Source organism: Geotrypetes seraphini, chromosome 9 (genome assembly GCF_902459505.1).
Source record: "Geotrypetes seraphini chromosome 9, aGeoSer1.1, whole genome shotgun sequence".
NCBI classification, from domain to species: domain Eukaryota; kingdom Metazoa; phylum Chordata; class Amphibia; order Gymnophiona; family Dermophiidae; genus Geotrypetes; species Geotrypetes seraphini.
The window spans coordinates 1,951,604-1,971,111 of NC_047092.1; the positions used below are offsets into that span (position 1 = coordinate 1,951,604).

Below are 19,508 nucleotides of genomic sequence, written 5' to 3' on the forward strand. Positions count from 1 at the left end.
GTATTAACTTAAAAAGCAGGATATTAGCTTAGAAAAAATGGGTCTTAAGCAACTTTCTCAATTGCAATAGATTTCGACAAAAGCGTAAGGTACTAGACAATGCATTCCACATCAATGGGCCAGCTATAGAGAAACATGAATTTTTGGTAAAATATTCCCCTTTGTTGTTTCTAACAACCAATGGTTCTTTGACCTCAGCGTCCTTGGCGGAGTATATAGTGTTAGGCATTTTGGCAAATATTTGGCATGATGTCAGAAACACCTTGTTGGACAAGTTTCAAAACTTTGAATTGGATCCGAAACAATATTGGCAACCAATGCAATCTTTAAAAAATAGGTGTAATACATTTGTATCGAGATACTCCAGCCAGTTGCCGGGCAGCTGAGTTTTCTATCATTTGTAACGCTTTAACACGTACTTGAGGTAAACCTAGACAGATACCATTACAGTAATCTATCTGGTATAGTACTAGGACAATTTCCGCATGGTGAAGTAAGCAGACCTCACTACTTTTGAGATCTGTGCTTTGAATCACGCCAAGTACTCAAATTTCTTCACAAGTGTTCAATAAAAGAAAACTTCAAATGGAAATCAAGTCAATATCTTTTTTATTACATTCTTTCATTAACATTTGGAAGCTGTAACCTTCTTCCTCAAGTCCGATGACAATATCAGAATATATAAGTCATAATACTTGAAACATAAAAGCGTTCCAATGACATCTCAAGGGCACAGGTGGGAATGGGAGTTAAGAAACAGGGAGTCAGGAGGGGGTCAATATTCAACTGTCACTTTTGATGGCATTATTCTTGGATATTCAAAGCTGGGACATAGGCAAACTTTGGCTTTGAATGTCTGGTTATTTTTAAGCCGGTTAAGATATAGACACTTAAGTTGATATTCATTACTGAAGCAGCCATGGTTTACAGACTCTTATGCAGTCCCTTTTATGAGGCAAATATGGCTGCTTAAGGGCTGAGAATCAGAACTTAAGTGACCAATTGCAGCCACCTGGGGCATAGTTGGCTCTAACAGCAATTAAGGGCTCCTTTTACTAAGGTGCACTAGCGATTTTAGGGCATGCAGGATATTACTGCATGCTACGCGGCTAGAACTAACGCCAGCTCGATGCTGGCATTAAGGTCTAGCGCCCACGGCAATTCAGTACACGCTATTCCGCGTGTTAATGCCCTAATGCATCTTAGTAAAAGGAGCCCTAAGTATCACTGGATATTAGTGGTTATTTCTGACCAAGCAATTTTAGAACACCAGGCCCATCATTTTTAAGGGGTTGATATTTAGTTATGGCATTAAATTCCTATGAACAAGACAAAAACCCCAAATGGGGAAGACTGTAAATGAGCAGAAGCAAAAAGTCTCCCCTGACCCAGCAAAAGGGAAGAAGGGTAGAGCCAAAAGACCAGCCTCAATTCCTATGAGCAGCGGCGGCTCACGCTTGTGAATGCACACCCATCCACATGCAGTGCACCAAGGACTGAATAGCCAAAGAAAACCAGAGAAATCCCAAATCCCCATAAACGACAGGGGGAATGACACAAAGCATAAAGGTTCCGAGTGGCCATCCGCTAAACCAGAGTTTACACTTCCCTAGACACAGTCCACTGGAGAAAACAAACTGACTCAGAGCTATTGCGTGACTGATTGGATTTATATTCCATATGTTGTAGTGTTAAATTTCGACTTGTTCTGTCATCTGAGAACTGCAGCACTACAGGGAAGAAAATAGATCCTGAGCTGCTTCTTGAAAACCCACTAAAGACCTGAAGTCCCTTCCCAGAAAATGGTCACTACCTTAGTCTTTCCTCACGAGATGAAGCTTGCAGGCGTTTATAGCAGGGCAAGAAGGTGCCTGTTTTTAATCTGTCTTGCAGAGACACAAAGGCCTAGGGTAGAGCAGCAGAAATCGAAGCTAGATCGTAGCCATGGATATGCTGTGCACTGCCTTTGCTTAATCTGTTAATAAAGGCAGTGGAATCTTGGTTTACAAGCATAATTTGTTCCAGAAGCATGCTCGTAAACCAAATTACTCGTGTATCAAAGCGAGTTTCCCCATAGGAAGTAAGGGAAACTCGCTTGATTGGTTCCACCTCTCCCTCCCCCAGCACTGCTCCACCCCACCACATCCCCAAAAGACCTCCCCCCGAGGCTACTGGTGCGCTTCCACATCCCCCCCCCCATGAACCGGCATTGCCCCCCTGCCCACAAACGCCGCCTTCCCCCCCTCCCCCCCCGGCGAACCGGCATCCCCTGCCCACCCAAACTGAAGGCTTACCCCCAATGTGGCACCAGCACTAACCCACAGGAGATGCTGGTGCCCGAAGATCGTGCTGCTTGCCGAACTGGGCCTTGAGCATCTGCACATGCTCAAGGCCTTCTGGCTCTCCGAGATGCTCAAGGCCCAGTCCGGGAAGAGGCAGGATCTTCAGGCACCGGCACCTCCTGTGGGTTAGTGCTGCGTGCCGATGCCACATTGGGGGTAAGACTTCAGTTTGGGTGGGCAGGGGATGTCGGTTTACGCGGGGGTATGAGCGTTCACGAGGGGAGGCGATGTCGGTTCACAGGAGGAGGAGGGGGCGGCTTTGCTGGCGGGGGGACTCGCAAATCAAGTCAATGCTCGGTTTGCAAGTCACGATTTGCGAAAATGTTTTGCTTGTCTTGCAAAACACTCGCAAACCGCGGCACTCGTACACCAAAGTTTGACTGTACTTGCAAATTCCAATAAATAAATAAGGCCCCTGTTTATCAAGCTGTGTAGAACATTTTAGCACTGGCCTCACACCGTTTGTCTCGCCAGCCAGTGCTAAAACACTACCGCAGTTTGATAAAAGGGGTTCTATATGTATAAATCAATCAACTGGGTAATTTCATAAAAGCCCCCTTAAATGTGAAAAATCCTTTATATAAATTCACATCCTTGGGGCATGCTTTTCCAAAGTCTCCAGAAGGCTTGTGTGGTATCTCTCTTTTTTATATGTGGCCCGAAAGGGATGGCAGGCTCAGAAAGAGCTAAAACGCAGGGATTGCGCATTGGAATTTCTAGAACAAATCTAAGCGTGCATTGCTTTCTGTACTTCCTGCTGCACCCAAACACGCCCCGTTTAGTGAAGGGAAAAGCATGTGTACTGTGAGGAAGCACATGAACCTTTGACTGCTCTCCTGGAAGGTGCATAATTACCAGGGTTGGTTTGTTTTTCTTTGAAACTACGTGGAGTCGATATTCAAAGCAATTTAAACAGACGTAAATACCTTCTAGTCATTTTAGATCACTTATCTGGGGCTAACTGGGCATAACTGCCCATAAGAACACAAGAATTGCTGCTGCTGGGTCAGACCAGTGGTCCATTATGCCCAGCGGTCCGGTCCCGCAGCGGCCCTTAGATCAAAGATGAGCCTCACCTGCATATGTTCTGGTTCAGCAGGAACTTGTCTAACTTTGTCTTGAATCCCTGGAGGGTGTTTTCCCCTATAACAGCCTCCGGAAGAGCGTTCCAGTTTTCCACCACCCTCTGGGTGAAGAAGAACTTCCTTACATTCGTACGGAATCTACCCCCTTTTAACTTTAAAGAGTGCTCTCTCATTCCCCCTACCAGTTGATGCCTAATCCAGAACTGACTATTTCATGGGCGTTCCTGAGGTGGAGTTGGCACGTTAAACCCTCTTACACATCCCTTAACCAGCTAAGATAACTGTAGAAACACAGCAAGACCACATGAAGCACAGCGGTTCACCATAATTGAATGCTGGAGTCCAGACGTGACACAGCATTGAAATTCTGGAGATAAAAAACCCAACAGCTCAATTATCTTCGTCTATGTGATGAAGTCCTGGTATCGTTTCATCTGACTGCCAAGTTTAAGTGACATCTGAATCTCAGTCCTCACTACTATGCAAATTAAAAAAAAAATAATTTATATTACGGGTATCCTACAATTCTATGCAGATTACAAATTATTCAGGTACTCAAGCATCTTCCCTAACTTTCCCGGCAGGCTCCCACTCTATCTAACGTACCTGGGACAATGGGGCTTAAGTGACTTGCCCAGGGTCACAAGGAGCAGTGCAGGATTTGAACCCACAACCTCAGGGTGCTGAGGCTGTAGCTCAAACCACTGCACCAATGGTTTTCAAGATATCCACAATGAATATGTACGAGATCAATTTGCATACATTGAAGGCAATGCATGCAAATGTATCTCTTGAATATTCATTGTGGCTGTCTTGAAAACCTGACTGGCTGGGTGTGTTGTGGGGACCAGGATGGGACTCAATGTTCTCTAAAGTGAAACAGGTTACGGAATTGAACCCTGAAGCAGGATCGCACTCCCTCACCTCTAGCAGTCAAGAGATGAATCCCACAGGCATTTATGCCTCTATCACAGCTTCTATTAATATATTTTAATCACAAGCAACACTATTTCAAGATTTCTAAGACCCCAAATCCCTCTGTCGACAGTTGAGTTTGTATAAAGCTGCAAATTGCATGCATCAACCATATGAAAATTAGAACAGCCTTACGGGGTCATCTTCTAGCCCAGTAGCCCATCATCACGGTGGCTAATTCAGGTCACTAGTAGCTGGCAACATGTGAAATGAGAATGTGTTAACTATTCTCTGAACGCAGCAGAAATGAATTCCAATAGTCGCTGTATCTCTTACACTCGAAGGCAGCTCTTTTCACACTTCACTGGGTCAAATTAAGATCCCTGCAAACTCTTCAGCTCCAAATGAAACATTTGCTTTTGTGGGCAGGAGAGAAACTTCTACGCTGCATAGATAAGGACAATTTAAACAAAATGTCAGAGCAGTTACTTTTCACGTTTTTCTCTTATCTTGAGACTGATTGAATAATATTCTCTGGAGTTATGCGGGTTTATTTATACACTAGGTGCAGCGACTTTAAATCTCCATGTGCTGGTAGGACTTGCAGGATTTTACGAGGCTCGCAGAAAGCTGGTGAGCAAACACTACTGGCCACTGCCTTAGACCTTCCTTCTGACATTTTGGGACAGGCAGTTCTCCAGCTCTTTAGGTCTGTCATTCAGTCAGCACCTTTATTTCCAATAAACTAGAGAATTTTTCCCCCCCCCCCATCTCCACACGTTAGTGCGGCTTTTACAGGAACCGCCTTGCAAGATGTTGCCTTTGCATAATGACAGATTTTTCTTACTCTCCCCTGGGGCATTTAGAGCTGTGGATAACATGGATACAGATCATAATTAGTTGGGCATCCCTCCTGCCTTGGATTGTTTCAGGGGTGGGCTGAGCTGATCGCAGCAGGTGGATTCCCTTGTCGCGATCAGCTCAGTGGCAATGCGATTCTCTAACCGGCGCCTGTGATATGGGCGCTGGTTACAGAATCGGGCAGGTTAGGCGCGATTCTGTATAGGATGCCAGTGTGTGATTCTCAGCCGCCGCTTAGACCGGCATCCTATACAGAATCAGGCCCAAACAGCCTACAAAACTGGCAAATTTTAAGGGGACTTTTAATACACTGAGGCTAAAAGTCGGTGTGCTGTGTGGGAAAACCCATGTACTAAAGCTACTTTTTCATGGAACATTAAGTTACGTAAAGCAGCCAATTAAAGGCTTAACTAAGTTGCAGGAAAAACATGGAAAATCACAGGACTAAGGGCTCCTTTTACAGAGCCGTGCTAGCCGCTACCGCCTCTTTTGGAGTAGGCGGTAGATTTTCGGCTAGCCCGTGCAATAAAACCGCTAGCACACCCTGGTAAAAGGAGCCCTAAGTGTCTAGCCCTCGATGGAGGCGGCTCCCTTGTATGTTCTAGAAGTATCTCAGAAGGAAACGCAGCCATGAAGATCTTAATTTCTTCTTCATACACGACTTTGTTGTCTTTACCAATATGAAACCAAAGTCAGTGAGACATTAATGATCAAAATTGCTTCATAGCTTTGAAAGTGCGTATTAAATTGAAGATTTAAAAATCAGTCTTGAAAATATTATTGCGTTCTTTGGGTCAGTTTGTGCTTCTGCTAACTAAAGTCACCAAAGACATATCTGGCACTTTATGAGATCTGTGTTAGGGATTTTGATCATCAGATGCTGCGGAAAAGGACAAGCGCCCCTCCTTCTAGGGGGGCTGTGGTGACAAAAGGGCTGAGGGGACTAATCAGGGGCAGGGATATGGGAAAGGGGGGCAAGGTGACCAGAACTGAGGCAGAGGCTCCAGTTCGAACTTTGCTCATAGAATTCCTATGAGCGTCGGAGCTTTTAGCATCGTGGCCGGTGATGCAGCCTGAATTTGTCTTGTAGGACTAATTTTTAGGACTAAGCAGCTTCGTCCTGGTTGTCCAACTGATGAAAAGCAGAACCCCCAGATTTAATGAGAGCATTAATTCTCCCACTAGGCTGTTTTACAATATTTATTAACTTACAACTTCTGGAAATCATTTAAGAGATGGGTTGTCTTCTGTGTCATAAATCCCATTAATAATATTGATCCTTGATTTATAAAGTTCAAGCACTCCGATGGAATAAAAATGTGCAATCTATAACAGATGGTTTGCCACTTTGAAAGTAGGGTGAGATATCGTATGTGTCATTTTTCATGTAGACAATTTCAGCAAGAGTCAAAAAATTGAATGTGGTTTAGCTTGGAACTCTTTATGAGAAAAACAAGCTGGAGAGTATCTGCTCCTATGATATACTTATGTACATTCAATTCTGTGCTATATAACATTTAGACCCTGCCTAGGCGGATAACAATATTTAAAAATAATGCATCAAAGTTATCGTCAAATTTACAATAAATCAATTAAAATAATGAATTTGTTATGATTTTTGAGAGATATAATATGAAGAAACTCTCCATAATTCAGTAGGAAGATCATTCCACGTTTGGTTCCTACATATTCAAAAGATTTGCTCATCAAAAAATGCAGACAAACATATTTACTTGTTGAATAACTGAGCTTCAAAGAATGCGGGAAACGAAACGCAATCCTACTTACTGGAAAGGATAAATATTTATAACATTTTATATATCAATGTAACCACTTTCAAATTTATTCTCGTCTCAACCGTCAACCAATGCAGTTGATTTAAAAATGGAGTCGCCCGATCACATTTCTTAGTTTTGAAAATCAGACAAACCCCTGCGTTCTGAAGCAATTGCAACTTCAGTGAATGACGATAACCCATCTGGGGTAAAATAATTGCCCTAACTATTGTTGGAAAACTATGAGTAGAAAGGACAGGACGTATTGCATATAGTTGACAGAACTGAAAAAAACGTTCCTAATTCATTAACCCCTCCCCCTTTTACAAAACCACAATAGCAGTTTTTAGCGCAGGCCGGCACGCTGAATGTTCTGCGCTGCTCCTGACACTCATGGAGTTATAAGCGTCGGGAGCAGAGCAGAGCAATTAGCGTGCTGGCCTGAGCTAAAAAACGCTATTATGGTTTTGTAAAAAGGTCAAACCACAATCCAGTATATTCCTGAAAATCCTAGATTTCTCCTCAACTACAAGTATCTCGCCAGTAGACAATACTATTTTTTACCCTTAAAATCTGGATTGCCGAAACAAACTAACTTGGTCTTAAAAACTTCATATCTAACAGAAGCAGCTATTTGTCAAAATCAAGTCAAGTCGAGAAAGAGTCGCATGTTGTTATATTGTATGAATGGATTGATTACAAAATGAAGCAGAGATGAATTAAAAAAATCTGTTGTAAATGAACATAGATATTATTTTAAAGTGGCATCACAGAATTTTAGAACATTGCTCAAACTGGTTATTTAGAAATCTGAGTTCCTGCTGGTTGACCATAAAGTGGATGACGGGCTTTGAAAATTCCAGTTAGAAACTGGTTTATGCTAAAAAAAAAGCTGACCTGGATTATGTACAAGGACAATATTTGGATGGATGGATGGATTCAGTGGCATAGAAAGGGAGGGCATCCGCCCTGGGCACCATCTTGGTGAGGGTGTAGTGATGTCCTCGAGATCTACTGGCGGGCCAGGTTTTCAGGATATCCACAATGAATATGCATGAGAGAGATTTGCATACCACGAAGGCAGTGCAGGCAAATCTCTCTCATGCATATTCGTTGTGGATATCCTGAAAACCTGGCCTGCCAATAGATCTCGAGGACCGGACTTGGGCAGCCCTGGTGTAGGCATTTGTCCTCTCCACCATCCCCACTCCTTCCCTGCCCTCCCATTGCCATGTGTGCACGCCCCTTCCCCCATACCTCTGTAATGTTCCTGGCATGAGCAACATCCCCCAACCTGCTGTCACGCCAGCGTTGGCTCTTCCTCTGATGTCACTTCCTGGACCTGGTGCAACTGCAAGTTGGGTGTTGCTGCTCACACCAGAAACATTACAGAGGTATGCGGAAAGGGGAGCGTGTGGAGGGGGGGGGGGTAAAGAAGAGGGTGGGGGAGGGACACCATCGCCCCAGGCATCTCTCACCCTCGCTACGCCGCTCGATGGAATTCTATGAACGTCAGAGAATTTATCTCTACCATAGTTTTATGCCCTCCAGCGGCAGGCAAATTCCTCGTGTACTGCAAAGGTGTGAGCTACACCTACAATAATGATTTCCTAAATTCCTCCTCTATTCACCTCAGTTCATGGCCATGACAAAGATTTGGCACGACAGAAGTTTCTAAATGGCTCAGAGACGGGAGAGACATGTTGGGCAAAATGCATCTTCTAGAAATTAGGAAGGTGAATTCAAGAAACATTTAGGAAGACGAATGCATTCCTACGGGGCAGACTGGATGGACTCTGGGGGTCCTTATTGGTCGTCATTTGCTGTGTTTCGAATGTCAACACATAAAAGTGCTGATGCAAAGAGAGATCTTTCTGGCCCTTCACGTATTGGCTCCTAATTTTAGCCTTCGGTGCTTAACGTGTCTTTGTAAAAACTCAAGGGGAAAAGCAGCAGAAGCGCACCTGGACTGGAGTCATGGATGCAGGCATCGGTGCATATTTCATTAACTCCACCCACAGTCCACCCAAGCTCCACCCCAGTCACGCCTCCATGCGGGTGCTGGAGAAGTGCAGCACACCCTCTGTACTCAGGGCTTACTGTTTGCTGGGGTGATTTTCTAAAACCCTTTTACATGAATACAATTCAGTCTAAAATAAACTCTCTCGGGTCATAATTCTCAGTCACTGTGTGTGTTTTTAGGAGGGGGGGGAAGAGGTGAACCTATGAGCTCATAGGTAAAGAAAGAAATGGGAGTTAAATGCTTGGCTTTGGAGCTTCAGTTTTCAGTTAGGACAATTTTCTGCCAAAAACTGAGGTCCCAAATGGAGATTCCTAATTCCTTAAGCTTTTGAATATAAACTATGTCACTTTTTGCTCTGAATATTATGACTAGAAGCTTCATAGAATACAAACAGAGCTTCTTTTTTTTCTTTTTTTTTTATCTCTTGGCTCCCATAACATCAGGCCCAGCTCTGCCACTAAGCAGCTGAGGCATTTGCCTAGCATGGCAGAATTTGGAGGGTAGCACCGACTCCCAGGCTGTCTCAGGCCCACTGTAAGCGCTGCCCCGCCCTCCTCTGGCAGGAAGTCTGTCTCTGAGGAGGGTGGAGCCCAGCAGTGCTTGAATGGGGGTCTGGGCTTATGCAGTGCTGTGCTCCGTTTTCCTTAAGATTGGGGCTGGTCAGGAGGTGGCGAAAGGGTTAGAGATGCTGAACAGGGGCTGGGGGTGGAAATGCTGGTCACAGGGGTGAGAGGTAGGGGAAGGGAAGGCAAAGACTAGGACTATAGGGGAGGGTAACCCCAGGGGTAGGCCATTCTGGTCCTCGAGAGCCACAGGCAAGTCAGGTTTTCAGGACATCCGCAATGAATATGTATGAGATGGATGTGCATGCACTGCCTTCTTGAAATGCAAATCTATCTCATGCATATTTATTGTGGATATCCTGAAAACCTGACCTGCCTGTGGCTCTCGAGGAATGGAATTGCCTAGCCCTGGGGCACTCTTAGGGCATCCGATACCCTGGGACTGGCCCTGCCCAGCGTAAATATCTGGTGTGGAAAGGACAAGACAGCAAACGATAAGATATGAAAGGAGGAGCCTTGTGTAGACACACAATGGTGTCAGCTTAGATTGTGAGCCCTTGGGGGGGGGGGGGGGGATAGAAAATGCCTACCTTACCCAAATGTCCACTGATGATTGCATTCAGGCATGGAGGAAGTCTCTGAATAAGACTCACCACAGCCAGACAGCGGGGCTCAGCTCTGTTTTATGGCGACCTCTGCCTCTCGCTATAAAGCCATCAGTCACTTCTTTCAGCTCATCCAGCTGGCTGGGTGGCTGGTTCCCAGGTGGCCTTCCCTTTGCAAATGGAGACATTCCGCTGCAGAGACATGCCTCTCTTCAGTGCTGTCTTCCCTTACCAACTGCAGTGCAAATGTGATTGGGGTTTGCCTCGACACTTTCTAAAGAGTCCCTCAGCCAAATGCATGCATGGGGAGCTTTTTACTTCAGTTTATCCCAAGCTTGCCCCCGGAATTCATCAGCCTGCATTTCCAACCAGCTGGTTGATAGGGCAGAGAGACGAGGGGATTAGCGCTGCAGGGCTCGAAAACGGACTTTTACATTGAGGTACGGTGCTATTTCTCTATCCCCAGAGGGCTCACAAGCTAAACCGGAATCACTTCAGCCCCACATGCCCCGCTAGATACGGCGCATTTGCTCGCTCTCGCTTTAACGTGATGTACTAAGCGTCTTATGCCACTTACCTTTGTGAGAGAGGCGCAGCCTGGGCTGCTGAGGGTCCGATGCAACTGGTCCAGTGCAAAAGTCCAGCGCCAGCCCCCACAGTGCCCAGGCGAAAAGCATGCTTGCTCCAAAGCAGCTCCACAGCTCAATCCCCCTCTTCTTAGTGCCGTCTCCAGGACCCCTCCCTTCTTCTCCGGCACTCAGCCCTTGCTCTGACTTGCCCAGAGCGAGTGGTAATTCCCCTTTCACCTTTGCAAATTGAAAGCACCACATGCCATTCCTCCCCCTGCAAAAGTGGAGAGGAGGGGTGGACGTTTCTGGGCAGGACGATTTTCAGAAGTCTTCACTTTCCCTCCTTCTCAAAATCGGTCACTGGTTTGGGCTGAGTTCTATGATTTGGGACACGGTCAACCTTGGATCATTCAGGGGCAGACAAGCTTCCAAAGGAAGAAGTGCTTAAAGAGCACAGCTAAAAGTGTGTGTGGGGGGGGGGGGGGGAGTGTCTGACAGTTACCCTAGGCAGAGATGCCACATTAGCCGGTTGCAGGCTAGAGACTTTTTACCCAGTCCTGGTTTTGAACTTACATCCCAAAGCAGCGTGGGGTTTAGAGCGCCAGATCCTGCCCAAGTCTCAAAATGCATGGCCAGAAATTCAGGACGGTCCCAAAATCTCTAACCTGGAACTAGAGAATGACAAGGAGACAAATTTGGCCCCATCTCACTATTCCCATCCCATTCCCAAGAGCAGTGGTATAGCAAGGTGGTTCGCCCCCCTCCGCTGCCACGTGTGCGTGCCCACCCACCCCTTCCCTTCCCTTCCCCCATAGCTCTCTCATGTTCCCCAACCTGCTGCTTGTGCCAGCATCGGCTCTTTCTCTGATGTCACTTCCTGGACCCGATGCGGCAAGAGGGGGTGAGGGTTGGGGGTGGAGAAAAGAGCAGGGGAGGGGCAGGGACAGGACCAGGATGGGGATGGGGAAAATTTGTCCCCTTGTCATTGGAACATCCCTGCCATATGTTGAAAAAATCCCAAATCAAGCCAGGTCTCGTCTACAGTTTCAAGTTTCTTAAAAATTTGATATACCACCTTCTCAATTTATTTCAAGGTGGTTAGCAGCTATATGGCCTCAGTTGGGCGATGGCCCTATGGAATCAGCTCTATAAGTGAAACCTAAATGCTGTTCTAGAAAAGGTGGTCAGAGAAGGGCACCGTGTATACCACGGGATCTTTTCTCCAAAGGAAAACCTGGTGCAATTCTCCCCAATTCCGCCTGTGCCCCTTTTTGGATCTGGACTTAAAATGTACAGTCAATTAATTGCACTTGGTGCTGACAATTGATTATCACTGCTAATGGGCTCATTAATCGATTACACCCTGATTTTGCACAGTTTTTGAGGGCCATATATTGGATTAGGGCATATAAGCCTTTCATCTAGAACTACCTGGGGCTTTTCTCTACATTTTCATATTCCATTCCCCACACGCAGTGGCTTTTGGCCAGGGACTCTGACAAACATCTAGACAATGACACGGGGAAAAAGTTTTCCCCATTCCCGCAGGACTTCATTGTTCTGTCTCATCCCAGCAAGTTCTTTTTCTGCCTCTACCCCATTCCTGCAAGCTCCGCCCTCATCTGCACAAGCCTCAAACCCTTTAAAATCCTAAGTAGCAACATTCTAGAACTGAGATTGTGATGTCATAATGCCTCATTCCACCAATGCCTAAGCTCCGTCCTCATCTGCACAAGCCTCAAACACTTTAAAATCCTAAGTAGCAACATTCTAGAGCTCAGACTGTGATGTCATAAAGCCTCATTCCATCAATGCCTGAGCTCCATCCTCATCTGCACAAGCCTCAAACCCTTTAAAATCCTAAGTAGCAACATCGTCCATCGTGTCCAGCATTCCACTCACGCGGCGGCCCTCATGTCAAAGACCAGCGCCCTAACTGAGACTAACCCTACCTGCGTACGTTCCGGTTCAGCAGGAACTTGTCTAACTTTGTCAAGTCCTCCCCCTGATTTTATTGTATAACCACCTTGAAACTATTGATAAGGCGGTATATCAAATTTTAAAGAAACTTGGAAACTTGGATGTTGGAGCTCCAGAATGAGACAGGTCAACGTTCAAAACAGAAGTTAGGGAAAGTCCAGGAAGCCAAAATGCGAAAATAAGAGAGGATTTAAAAGCAGAAACATATTCTTCTGTCGCCTTTAAGATATATGTAGGCAAGGTTCCTTAGGATTACTAGATGGCAGGTTTCAAATCTGACCTATTTTTCTCAAAGAATCTCAGATTTGATGGCAGTGGTGTTTTCATAACATTTTTGCTTTAAGGATACAAAACTGAAAGTGGGGAGTGTGTGGTGCAGTGGTTAGAGCTACAGCCCCAGCACCCTGGGGTTGTGGGTTCAAATCCCACATTGCTCCTTGTGATCCTGGGCAGGTCATTTAATCCCCCAGTGCCCTAGGTACATTAGATAGAGTGTGAGCCTGCTGGGACAGATAGGGGAAAATGCTTGAGTACCTGAATAATTTGTAATCTGCATAGAATTGTAGGATATGCAAAATATAAATAAATTACATTTTTTTAAAAAAAACCCAAAACAAAGCAATAACGTCAGAATCATCATAATACACAATCACCTACCCATGAGGTTGCAAGTTAGAACATAAGAATAGCGTTATTGGGTCAGACCAATGGTCCATGAAGTCCAGTAGCCCGTTCTCACTATAGCCAATCCAGGTCGCCAGTACCTGGCCAAAACCCAAAGAGTAGCCACATTCCATACAGAATAGCAAGATTCTGGAATCCCAAAGAGTAACAAGATTCTAGAATCCCAAAGAGTGGCAACATTCCATACAGAATCCCAAAGAGTAACAAGATTCTAGAATCCCAAAGAGTGGCAACATTCCATACAGAATCCCAAAGAGTAACAAGATTCTAGAATCCCAAAGAGTGGCAACATTCCATACAGAATCCCAAAGAATAGCAAGATTCCGGAATCCCAAAGAGTAACAAGATTCTAGAATCCCAAAGAGTGGCAACATTCCATACAGAATCCCAAAGAATAGCAAGATTCCGGAATCCTAAAGAGTAACAAGATTCTAGAATCCCAAAGAGTGGCAACATTCCATGCTACCGATCCAGGGCAAGCAGTGGCTTCCTCAAAAAAAATTTTTTGAAAATCATTTAATGAAAAACTGCAACTACTGAATTTAATATAAGGAGGAAAAAAGCCTCAGAACCCCATCTTCAGACAGATGAAATCTTGGTGAAAGACTAGAAAGGGTAAGTACCTCACTGGCTATAAAAAAAAAAAAAACCCTCCTTAAACAGCGTTGATAAATGCTTGTTAAATTTTGAATGAAGTGATATAAACATTAAAGTCCATTAAATTGTGGTAAAGGTACACAGCCCAGCAAACACTTTTTCAACAGGATTATGAATACAGATGCAGCAACTTATCTTTTGAAACAGCTGGGCTGGGCCGCTTGTGCGGGGCTTGTAAGCGTCCCTTCAGCCTTCCTCCTCCGACAATAGTAACCAGCATTTCGCTCAAAGCTGCGTCAGGGGCAGCAGGGTAGGATGTGATCATCCTATGACACTTCGTATGTGGGGTCGTTTGATGTGCGTGGGCCAAACGTCCAGGGAACATCGCAGTAGTTTACTAGGCCTTAAAATGGATGAGCCAATAGTGTCCCACTGTACCTCTCACAAACATCCTTTGGATATGCTTCAATGCTGCGTTGTGGATTATGTGCCACCAATGATGAGAGGGGACAATAGGAAGTTAGGCCTCCTCAGGAAGGAACAACAATGGATCCCGACGGTTTGAACCACAAAGTTGACTGGCGCTTCTTTTTTTGAATTTCAGCAATTACAACTGGCTGAATTTTAATTACTGCAGTTATTGGGTTAGACCATTAATATTTCAAAAGTCATTTTGCCCGTGTGATTCCAGTGCTGGTTTTTACTTTTACTTTGAAGTCTTTATGAACAGCTGATGCCGTGTCGTCATTGGCTCTGATGGCACAGGATATGTAAACTAAGGTTGCACTAACCCCGCGGCCATCTTTGCCGCCGATTGAGCATTCAGTTCAATGCCGATTTGCAGTAAGTCCTATTGGTCTGCACTCTGCTTGTAGTGAAAGTGGCATTTTGGCTTATTTTGATTTATTTTTTGCAGAAACTCACATCCTACCTTGTTGCCCCCCTGACGCAGCTTTGAGCGAAACGCTGGTTACTATCGTCGGAGGAGGAAGGCTGAAGGGACGCTTACAAGCCCCACACAAGCGGCCCAGCACAGCTGTTTCAAAAGATAAGTTGCTGCAGCTGTATTCATAATCCTGTTGAAAAAGTATTTGCTGGGCTGTGTACCTTTACCACAATTTAATGGACTTTAACGTTTATATCGCGTCATTCAAAATTTAATAAGCATTTATCATCGCTGTTTAAGGAGGGTTTTTTTTTATAAGCCAGTGAGGTACTTACCCTTTCCAGTCTTTCAGCAAGATTTCATCTGTCTGAAGACGGGGTTCTGAGGCTTTTTTCTCCTTATATTAAATTCAGTAGTTGCAGTTTTTCATTAAATGATTTTCAAAAAATCTTTTTAGAGTTGAGTCGGTATATATTTTTTGCATTGAAGAAAACTCACTCTCCTGCATTTGGTTGGTACAAGCAGTGGCTTCCCCCATGTCTTTCTCAATAACAGACTATGAACTTTTCCTCCAGGAACTTGCCCAAAAAAGTACTTTCCCCCCCCCCCCTTTTTCAATTATAGCACAACAAATAACACTAAAAATTAATGTATATTTCTGTGTCTTGAACTTCAAGTGTTTCCCTTCTGGCTGCTCCGTCATGTTGCGCCGTCTTGAAACTCTGAGGTTAGCTGGTTTTAGTCCTTCTGCTTTAGATCTTAATGACATGAAGCTGCATTTGTAGTGTCTGTTTTGAGCGGAGGAGGGATTCCTGTGGTCCTTGAAGTTCTGCCCAGCGAATTCCCTCATTAAACAGAGTTATCCAGTACTCTTTTCACCACTACCCAAGGTCCCAATTAAGATTCCTCAAGAAGGTGGAGATAACCTCAGAAATCTGCAAACAGAAAATGCTTTATATTCACCAAGTTTGTGATCTTAGAGAGAGCAGAGCTTGCCAGTAATTCATGTAGCTTCTCAGCTGCAGCATCTGTCATTCATTCACATAGTTTGAAATGTCAATTATCTCTAATGTGGCTACTGTAGCCTCAAACTGCGGCATATTCTTAACACAGAGACAGTAAACATTGAACCAGAAATCTTGAGAAGGAAGAAGTTCAGTCTTTCAACTTGACAAAAATGAAGTTTGAAAGCTCTAATTGGCAGTGACTTCATCCTATGAAATTTAGTAACGCTTCAGATTGTGTGGCCTCGTGTTATGTAGTTCATTATCTCAGCAGGACTTTTAAATCATGTGCTGTGTTCAAGACACCAATCTTCTGTGGCAACTCGGGAGTAGATTCTGTAGAATGGGCTAGAACAGGGGTCGGCAGTTCCAGTCCATGAGAGCCCTAAGGAGGTGGTGATGTGAACAGTAATGGTGGCCACGTAACCCACGTAACTCCTCTGCTGATAAAAGCTCATTGGCTGCCAATTGCTTATTGAATCACCTATAAAATTGTCCTCCTGTCATTTATAATTCTTTTATCAAAAGTGTCGATCTTCTTAGATGAACTCTTGATTCCTTACATGCCTTTACATTCACTTAGATCTGCTGATCAACTTTTACACTATCTATTCCATCCCAGCTATGGAATACGTTACCTAGCATAGAAACATCGAAACATGATGGCAGATAAAGGCCAAATGGCCCATCCAGAGCATCCACTCTCTCCTCCTCTCCCGATTGGCTAAGGCTCTTAACATTTGCATCTCCTCTTCCTATTGGCTAAGGCTCTTTACACCTGCATTGTGAGGTCATAGAGCTTTATGGTTATAGAAACATCGAAACATGATGGCAGATAAAGGCCAAATGGCCCATCCAGAGCATCCACTCTCTCCTCCTCTCCCGATTGGCTAAGGCTCTTTACACCTGCATTGTGAGGTCATAGAGCTTTATGGTTATAGAAACATCGAAACATGATGGCAGATAAAGACCAAATGGCCCATCCAGAGCATCCACTCTCTCCTCCTCTCCCGATTGGCTAAGGCTCTTAACATTTGCATCTCCTCTTCCTATTGGCTAAGGCTCTTTACACCCGAATTGTGAGGTCATAGAGCTTTATGGTTATAGAAACATCGAAACATGATGGCAGATAAAGGCCAAATGGCCCATCTAGTTTGCAACATCCACTATCTCCTCCTCTTCCTACAGGCTAAGGGGCTCATAATTAAAAAAAAAAAAAAACCCAAACATCTAAAAAGTGGCCTAAAAGGGTACTTGGACGATCAAAAAGCCTGAAGAAAAAATGATGGACCGATTCAAAAGCAAATTGAAATCTTATTTATTTAAAGATGCTTTCAACCTACAATAATTCAAAGGAGAAATTTTTCTTTTTCCCTCTTTCTTTGACCGTAAGCGCTTTTCTTTCCTTTTATGAAAATGCATTTCCCCCCCTTTTCTCTTGGTTCTTGCTGGTTGTTTTCTTTTTAATTTTTGATATTGTTGTCTATCAGTTTCGTTTATATTCTAGTTTCCTATTTTTATTTTTTTGTACAATAAATTTTAATAAAACTTGAAATTTGAATAGGGAAAATCCAAAAATCATTCTCTTTACCTCAGTGGTAAAAATAACTGTAAGTTCAATGCGGTGAACAAAAGATTAAAAATAACTTAAGGATGATTTAAATTAGTCCACGGGAATGACCCACGTAAGGATGCAGTAAGGCCACCTTTCACCACAGTTTGGTAAAAGACCCACAATGGACATCTGAGAGACTTCTGGAGGGAGGTCAGCCAACGAAATGCACCAGGTTACAAATTATGTTGAAATTACAGAGTTGATCAAACTGAAGAGGGATAGAGCAGGGTGGGCGAGATTTATAGGTACACCGTTATGATAGAGACAAGACAAGGTGCATTTAAACATTTATCAAGGTGACATCAGCTTTAAGGATTTGGCTCCAGTGATATTCTCTCACATGTCAGGAGGTGGGATTGGGCATCTTTAAACAGCTGTGTTTGTAGTATGGATTTCAATGTCTTAAGGTCATTTATCAATCTAATTTGTTCTGGGAGCTGGTTCCACCACTGGGGTCCCTAGATGTAAAAGACAGAGGAGGAGTATAGTGGTGGGAGTTTACTACTATCTACAAATTTGCCAACACGTTTTGCTTGCCGTAGTGTCGGCTGGACTAAGATCTCATTGGCACATGCTAGGGAGGTCATATTTTTAAGTGGTCATAAATGGCTGCTTCATGAAACAATCCAAATGAGAACAGACTGTGGAAAACACAATGTTCTCGACTTTCCTTTTATTTGTTCCAAGTTTCCAAGTTTATTAGGTATTTTTGATTTATCGCCTATTCAAAATTCAAGGCGATGTACAAATAAAATAGTTGGTGACACACTTGCAATTATTAAATTAAACAAACAATTATCTAAAATACAAATAACACATATAACATTACATTTAAAGGTAATTTAAATAGGTTATAGTGAAACATAAGGAAAAATTATTTAATGGTTACATTCGATAATACAATCACTAATTCAAATTTAAAATATTTAATTATATTCAGGGGAAAAACAATAGGAAGGGGGACAAAGACAATTGACCTTTTAAGTTATGGATGCGGAGAGAAAAAAAGAAGAATCAGTTATTAAAGGCGTCAATATATAAAAAACTTTTAAGTTCTGACTTAAATTTTGTTAAGTTTTTTTCCTGTCTTAGGTACAATGGAAGATTGTTCCAAGATTGAGGGGCTGTTATGGAAAAGATAGTGTTACGCCTTGTGTTAATAACTTTTAGTGAGGGAATAGCTAAAAGTTGCTGATCTTGAGATCTAAGAGATCTAGAGGAAGTATAGGGTATTAAAAGTCTAAATATAAAGGCAGGAGTTTTGTGTTCTAAAGCTTTAAAAATGAGTAAACATTGTTTAAATACTATTCTATGTGCTACTGGGAGCCAGTGGGCTTTCTTAAGTAGGGGTGTGACATGATCGAATTTTTTAGCCTTATAGATTAATTTAATAGCGGCGTTCTGGATTATTTGTAATCGTTTAATTTCTTTCTGTGACAAACCTGTAAATAGTGCATTACAGTAGTCTAATTTAGACATTACAAGTGAATGAATTATGATATTCAATGATTTTGAACATAAAAATTTAGATATCGATCGGATCTGACGAAGTCTATAAAAAGTAGATCTTCCCAAAATCTTCAAACAGAATAAAAATCTTGTTCACATAGATCATATAAAAATACACATAAGGGACCAGAAACAGGCTGTGTTTCGGCTAACAAGCCTTCTTCAAGGGTCCAATCATCGATGATGTATCTTTAAATTGTGGAGCTAATTTTCCAAATCGCGCAAACACTTAGGTTTAAGAAGTTTCCTTTTCTCAGTAGGACTCTCCTGGGACTTCATGTGGCTGGGGTATGAAGGAGCAGGTAGCTTTCTGCTTAAGGAGGTCTGTCTATGCTTTCCTGTTTCCTCGTGGTTCTCAGAACCTCAGCTGAGGAAGAGTATAGTGGTGGGGGTTTACTCCTGTCCACAAATTTGATAACACTTTTTGCTTCCTGCAGTGTCGCCTGGACTAAGATCTCATTGGGGCATGCTAGGGAGGTCATATTTTAAAGTGGT

The 19,508-nt window shown here is 43.5% G+C and overlaps 1 protein-coding gene across 1 annotated transcript in view; it reads right to left on the reverse strand.

Moving 5' to 3' along the window:
* Positions 1-11,159, reverse strand: part of SEMA3E (semaphorin 3E) — a 131,108-nt gene extending 119,949 nt beyond the window's left edge. Inside the window, exon 1 of the mRNA XM_033959336.1 lies at positions 10,747-11,159. Within this exon, the coding sequence (XP_033815227.1) occupies positions 10,747-10,999 (253 nt within the window). The 5' untranslated portion in view covers positions 11,000-11,159. The remainder of the gene's footprint in view (positions 1-10,746) is intronic.
* Positions 11,160-19,508: the final 8,349 nt, after the last annotated feature.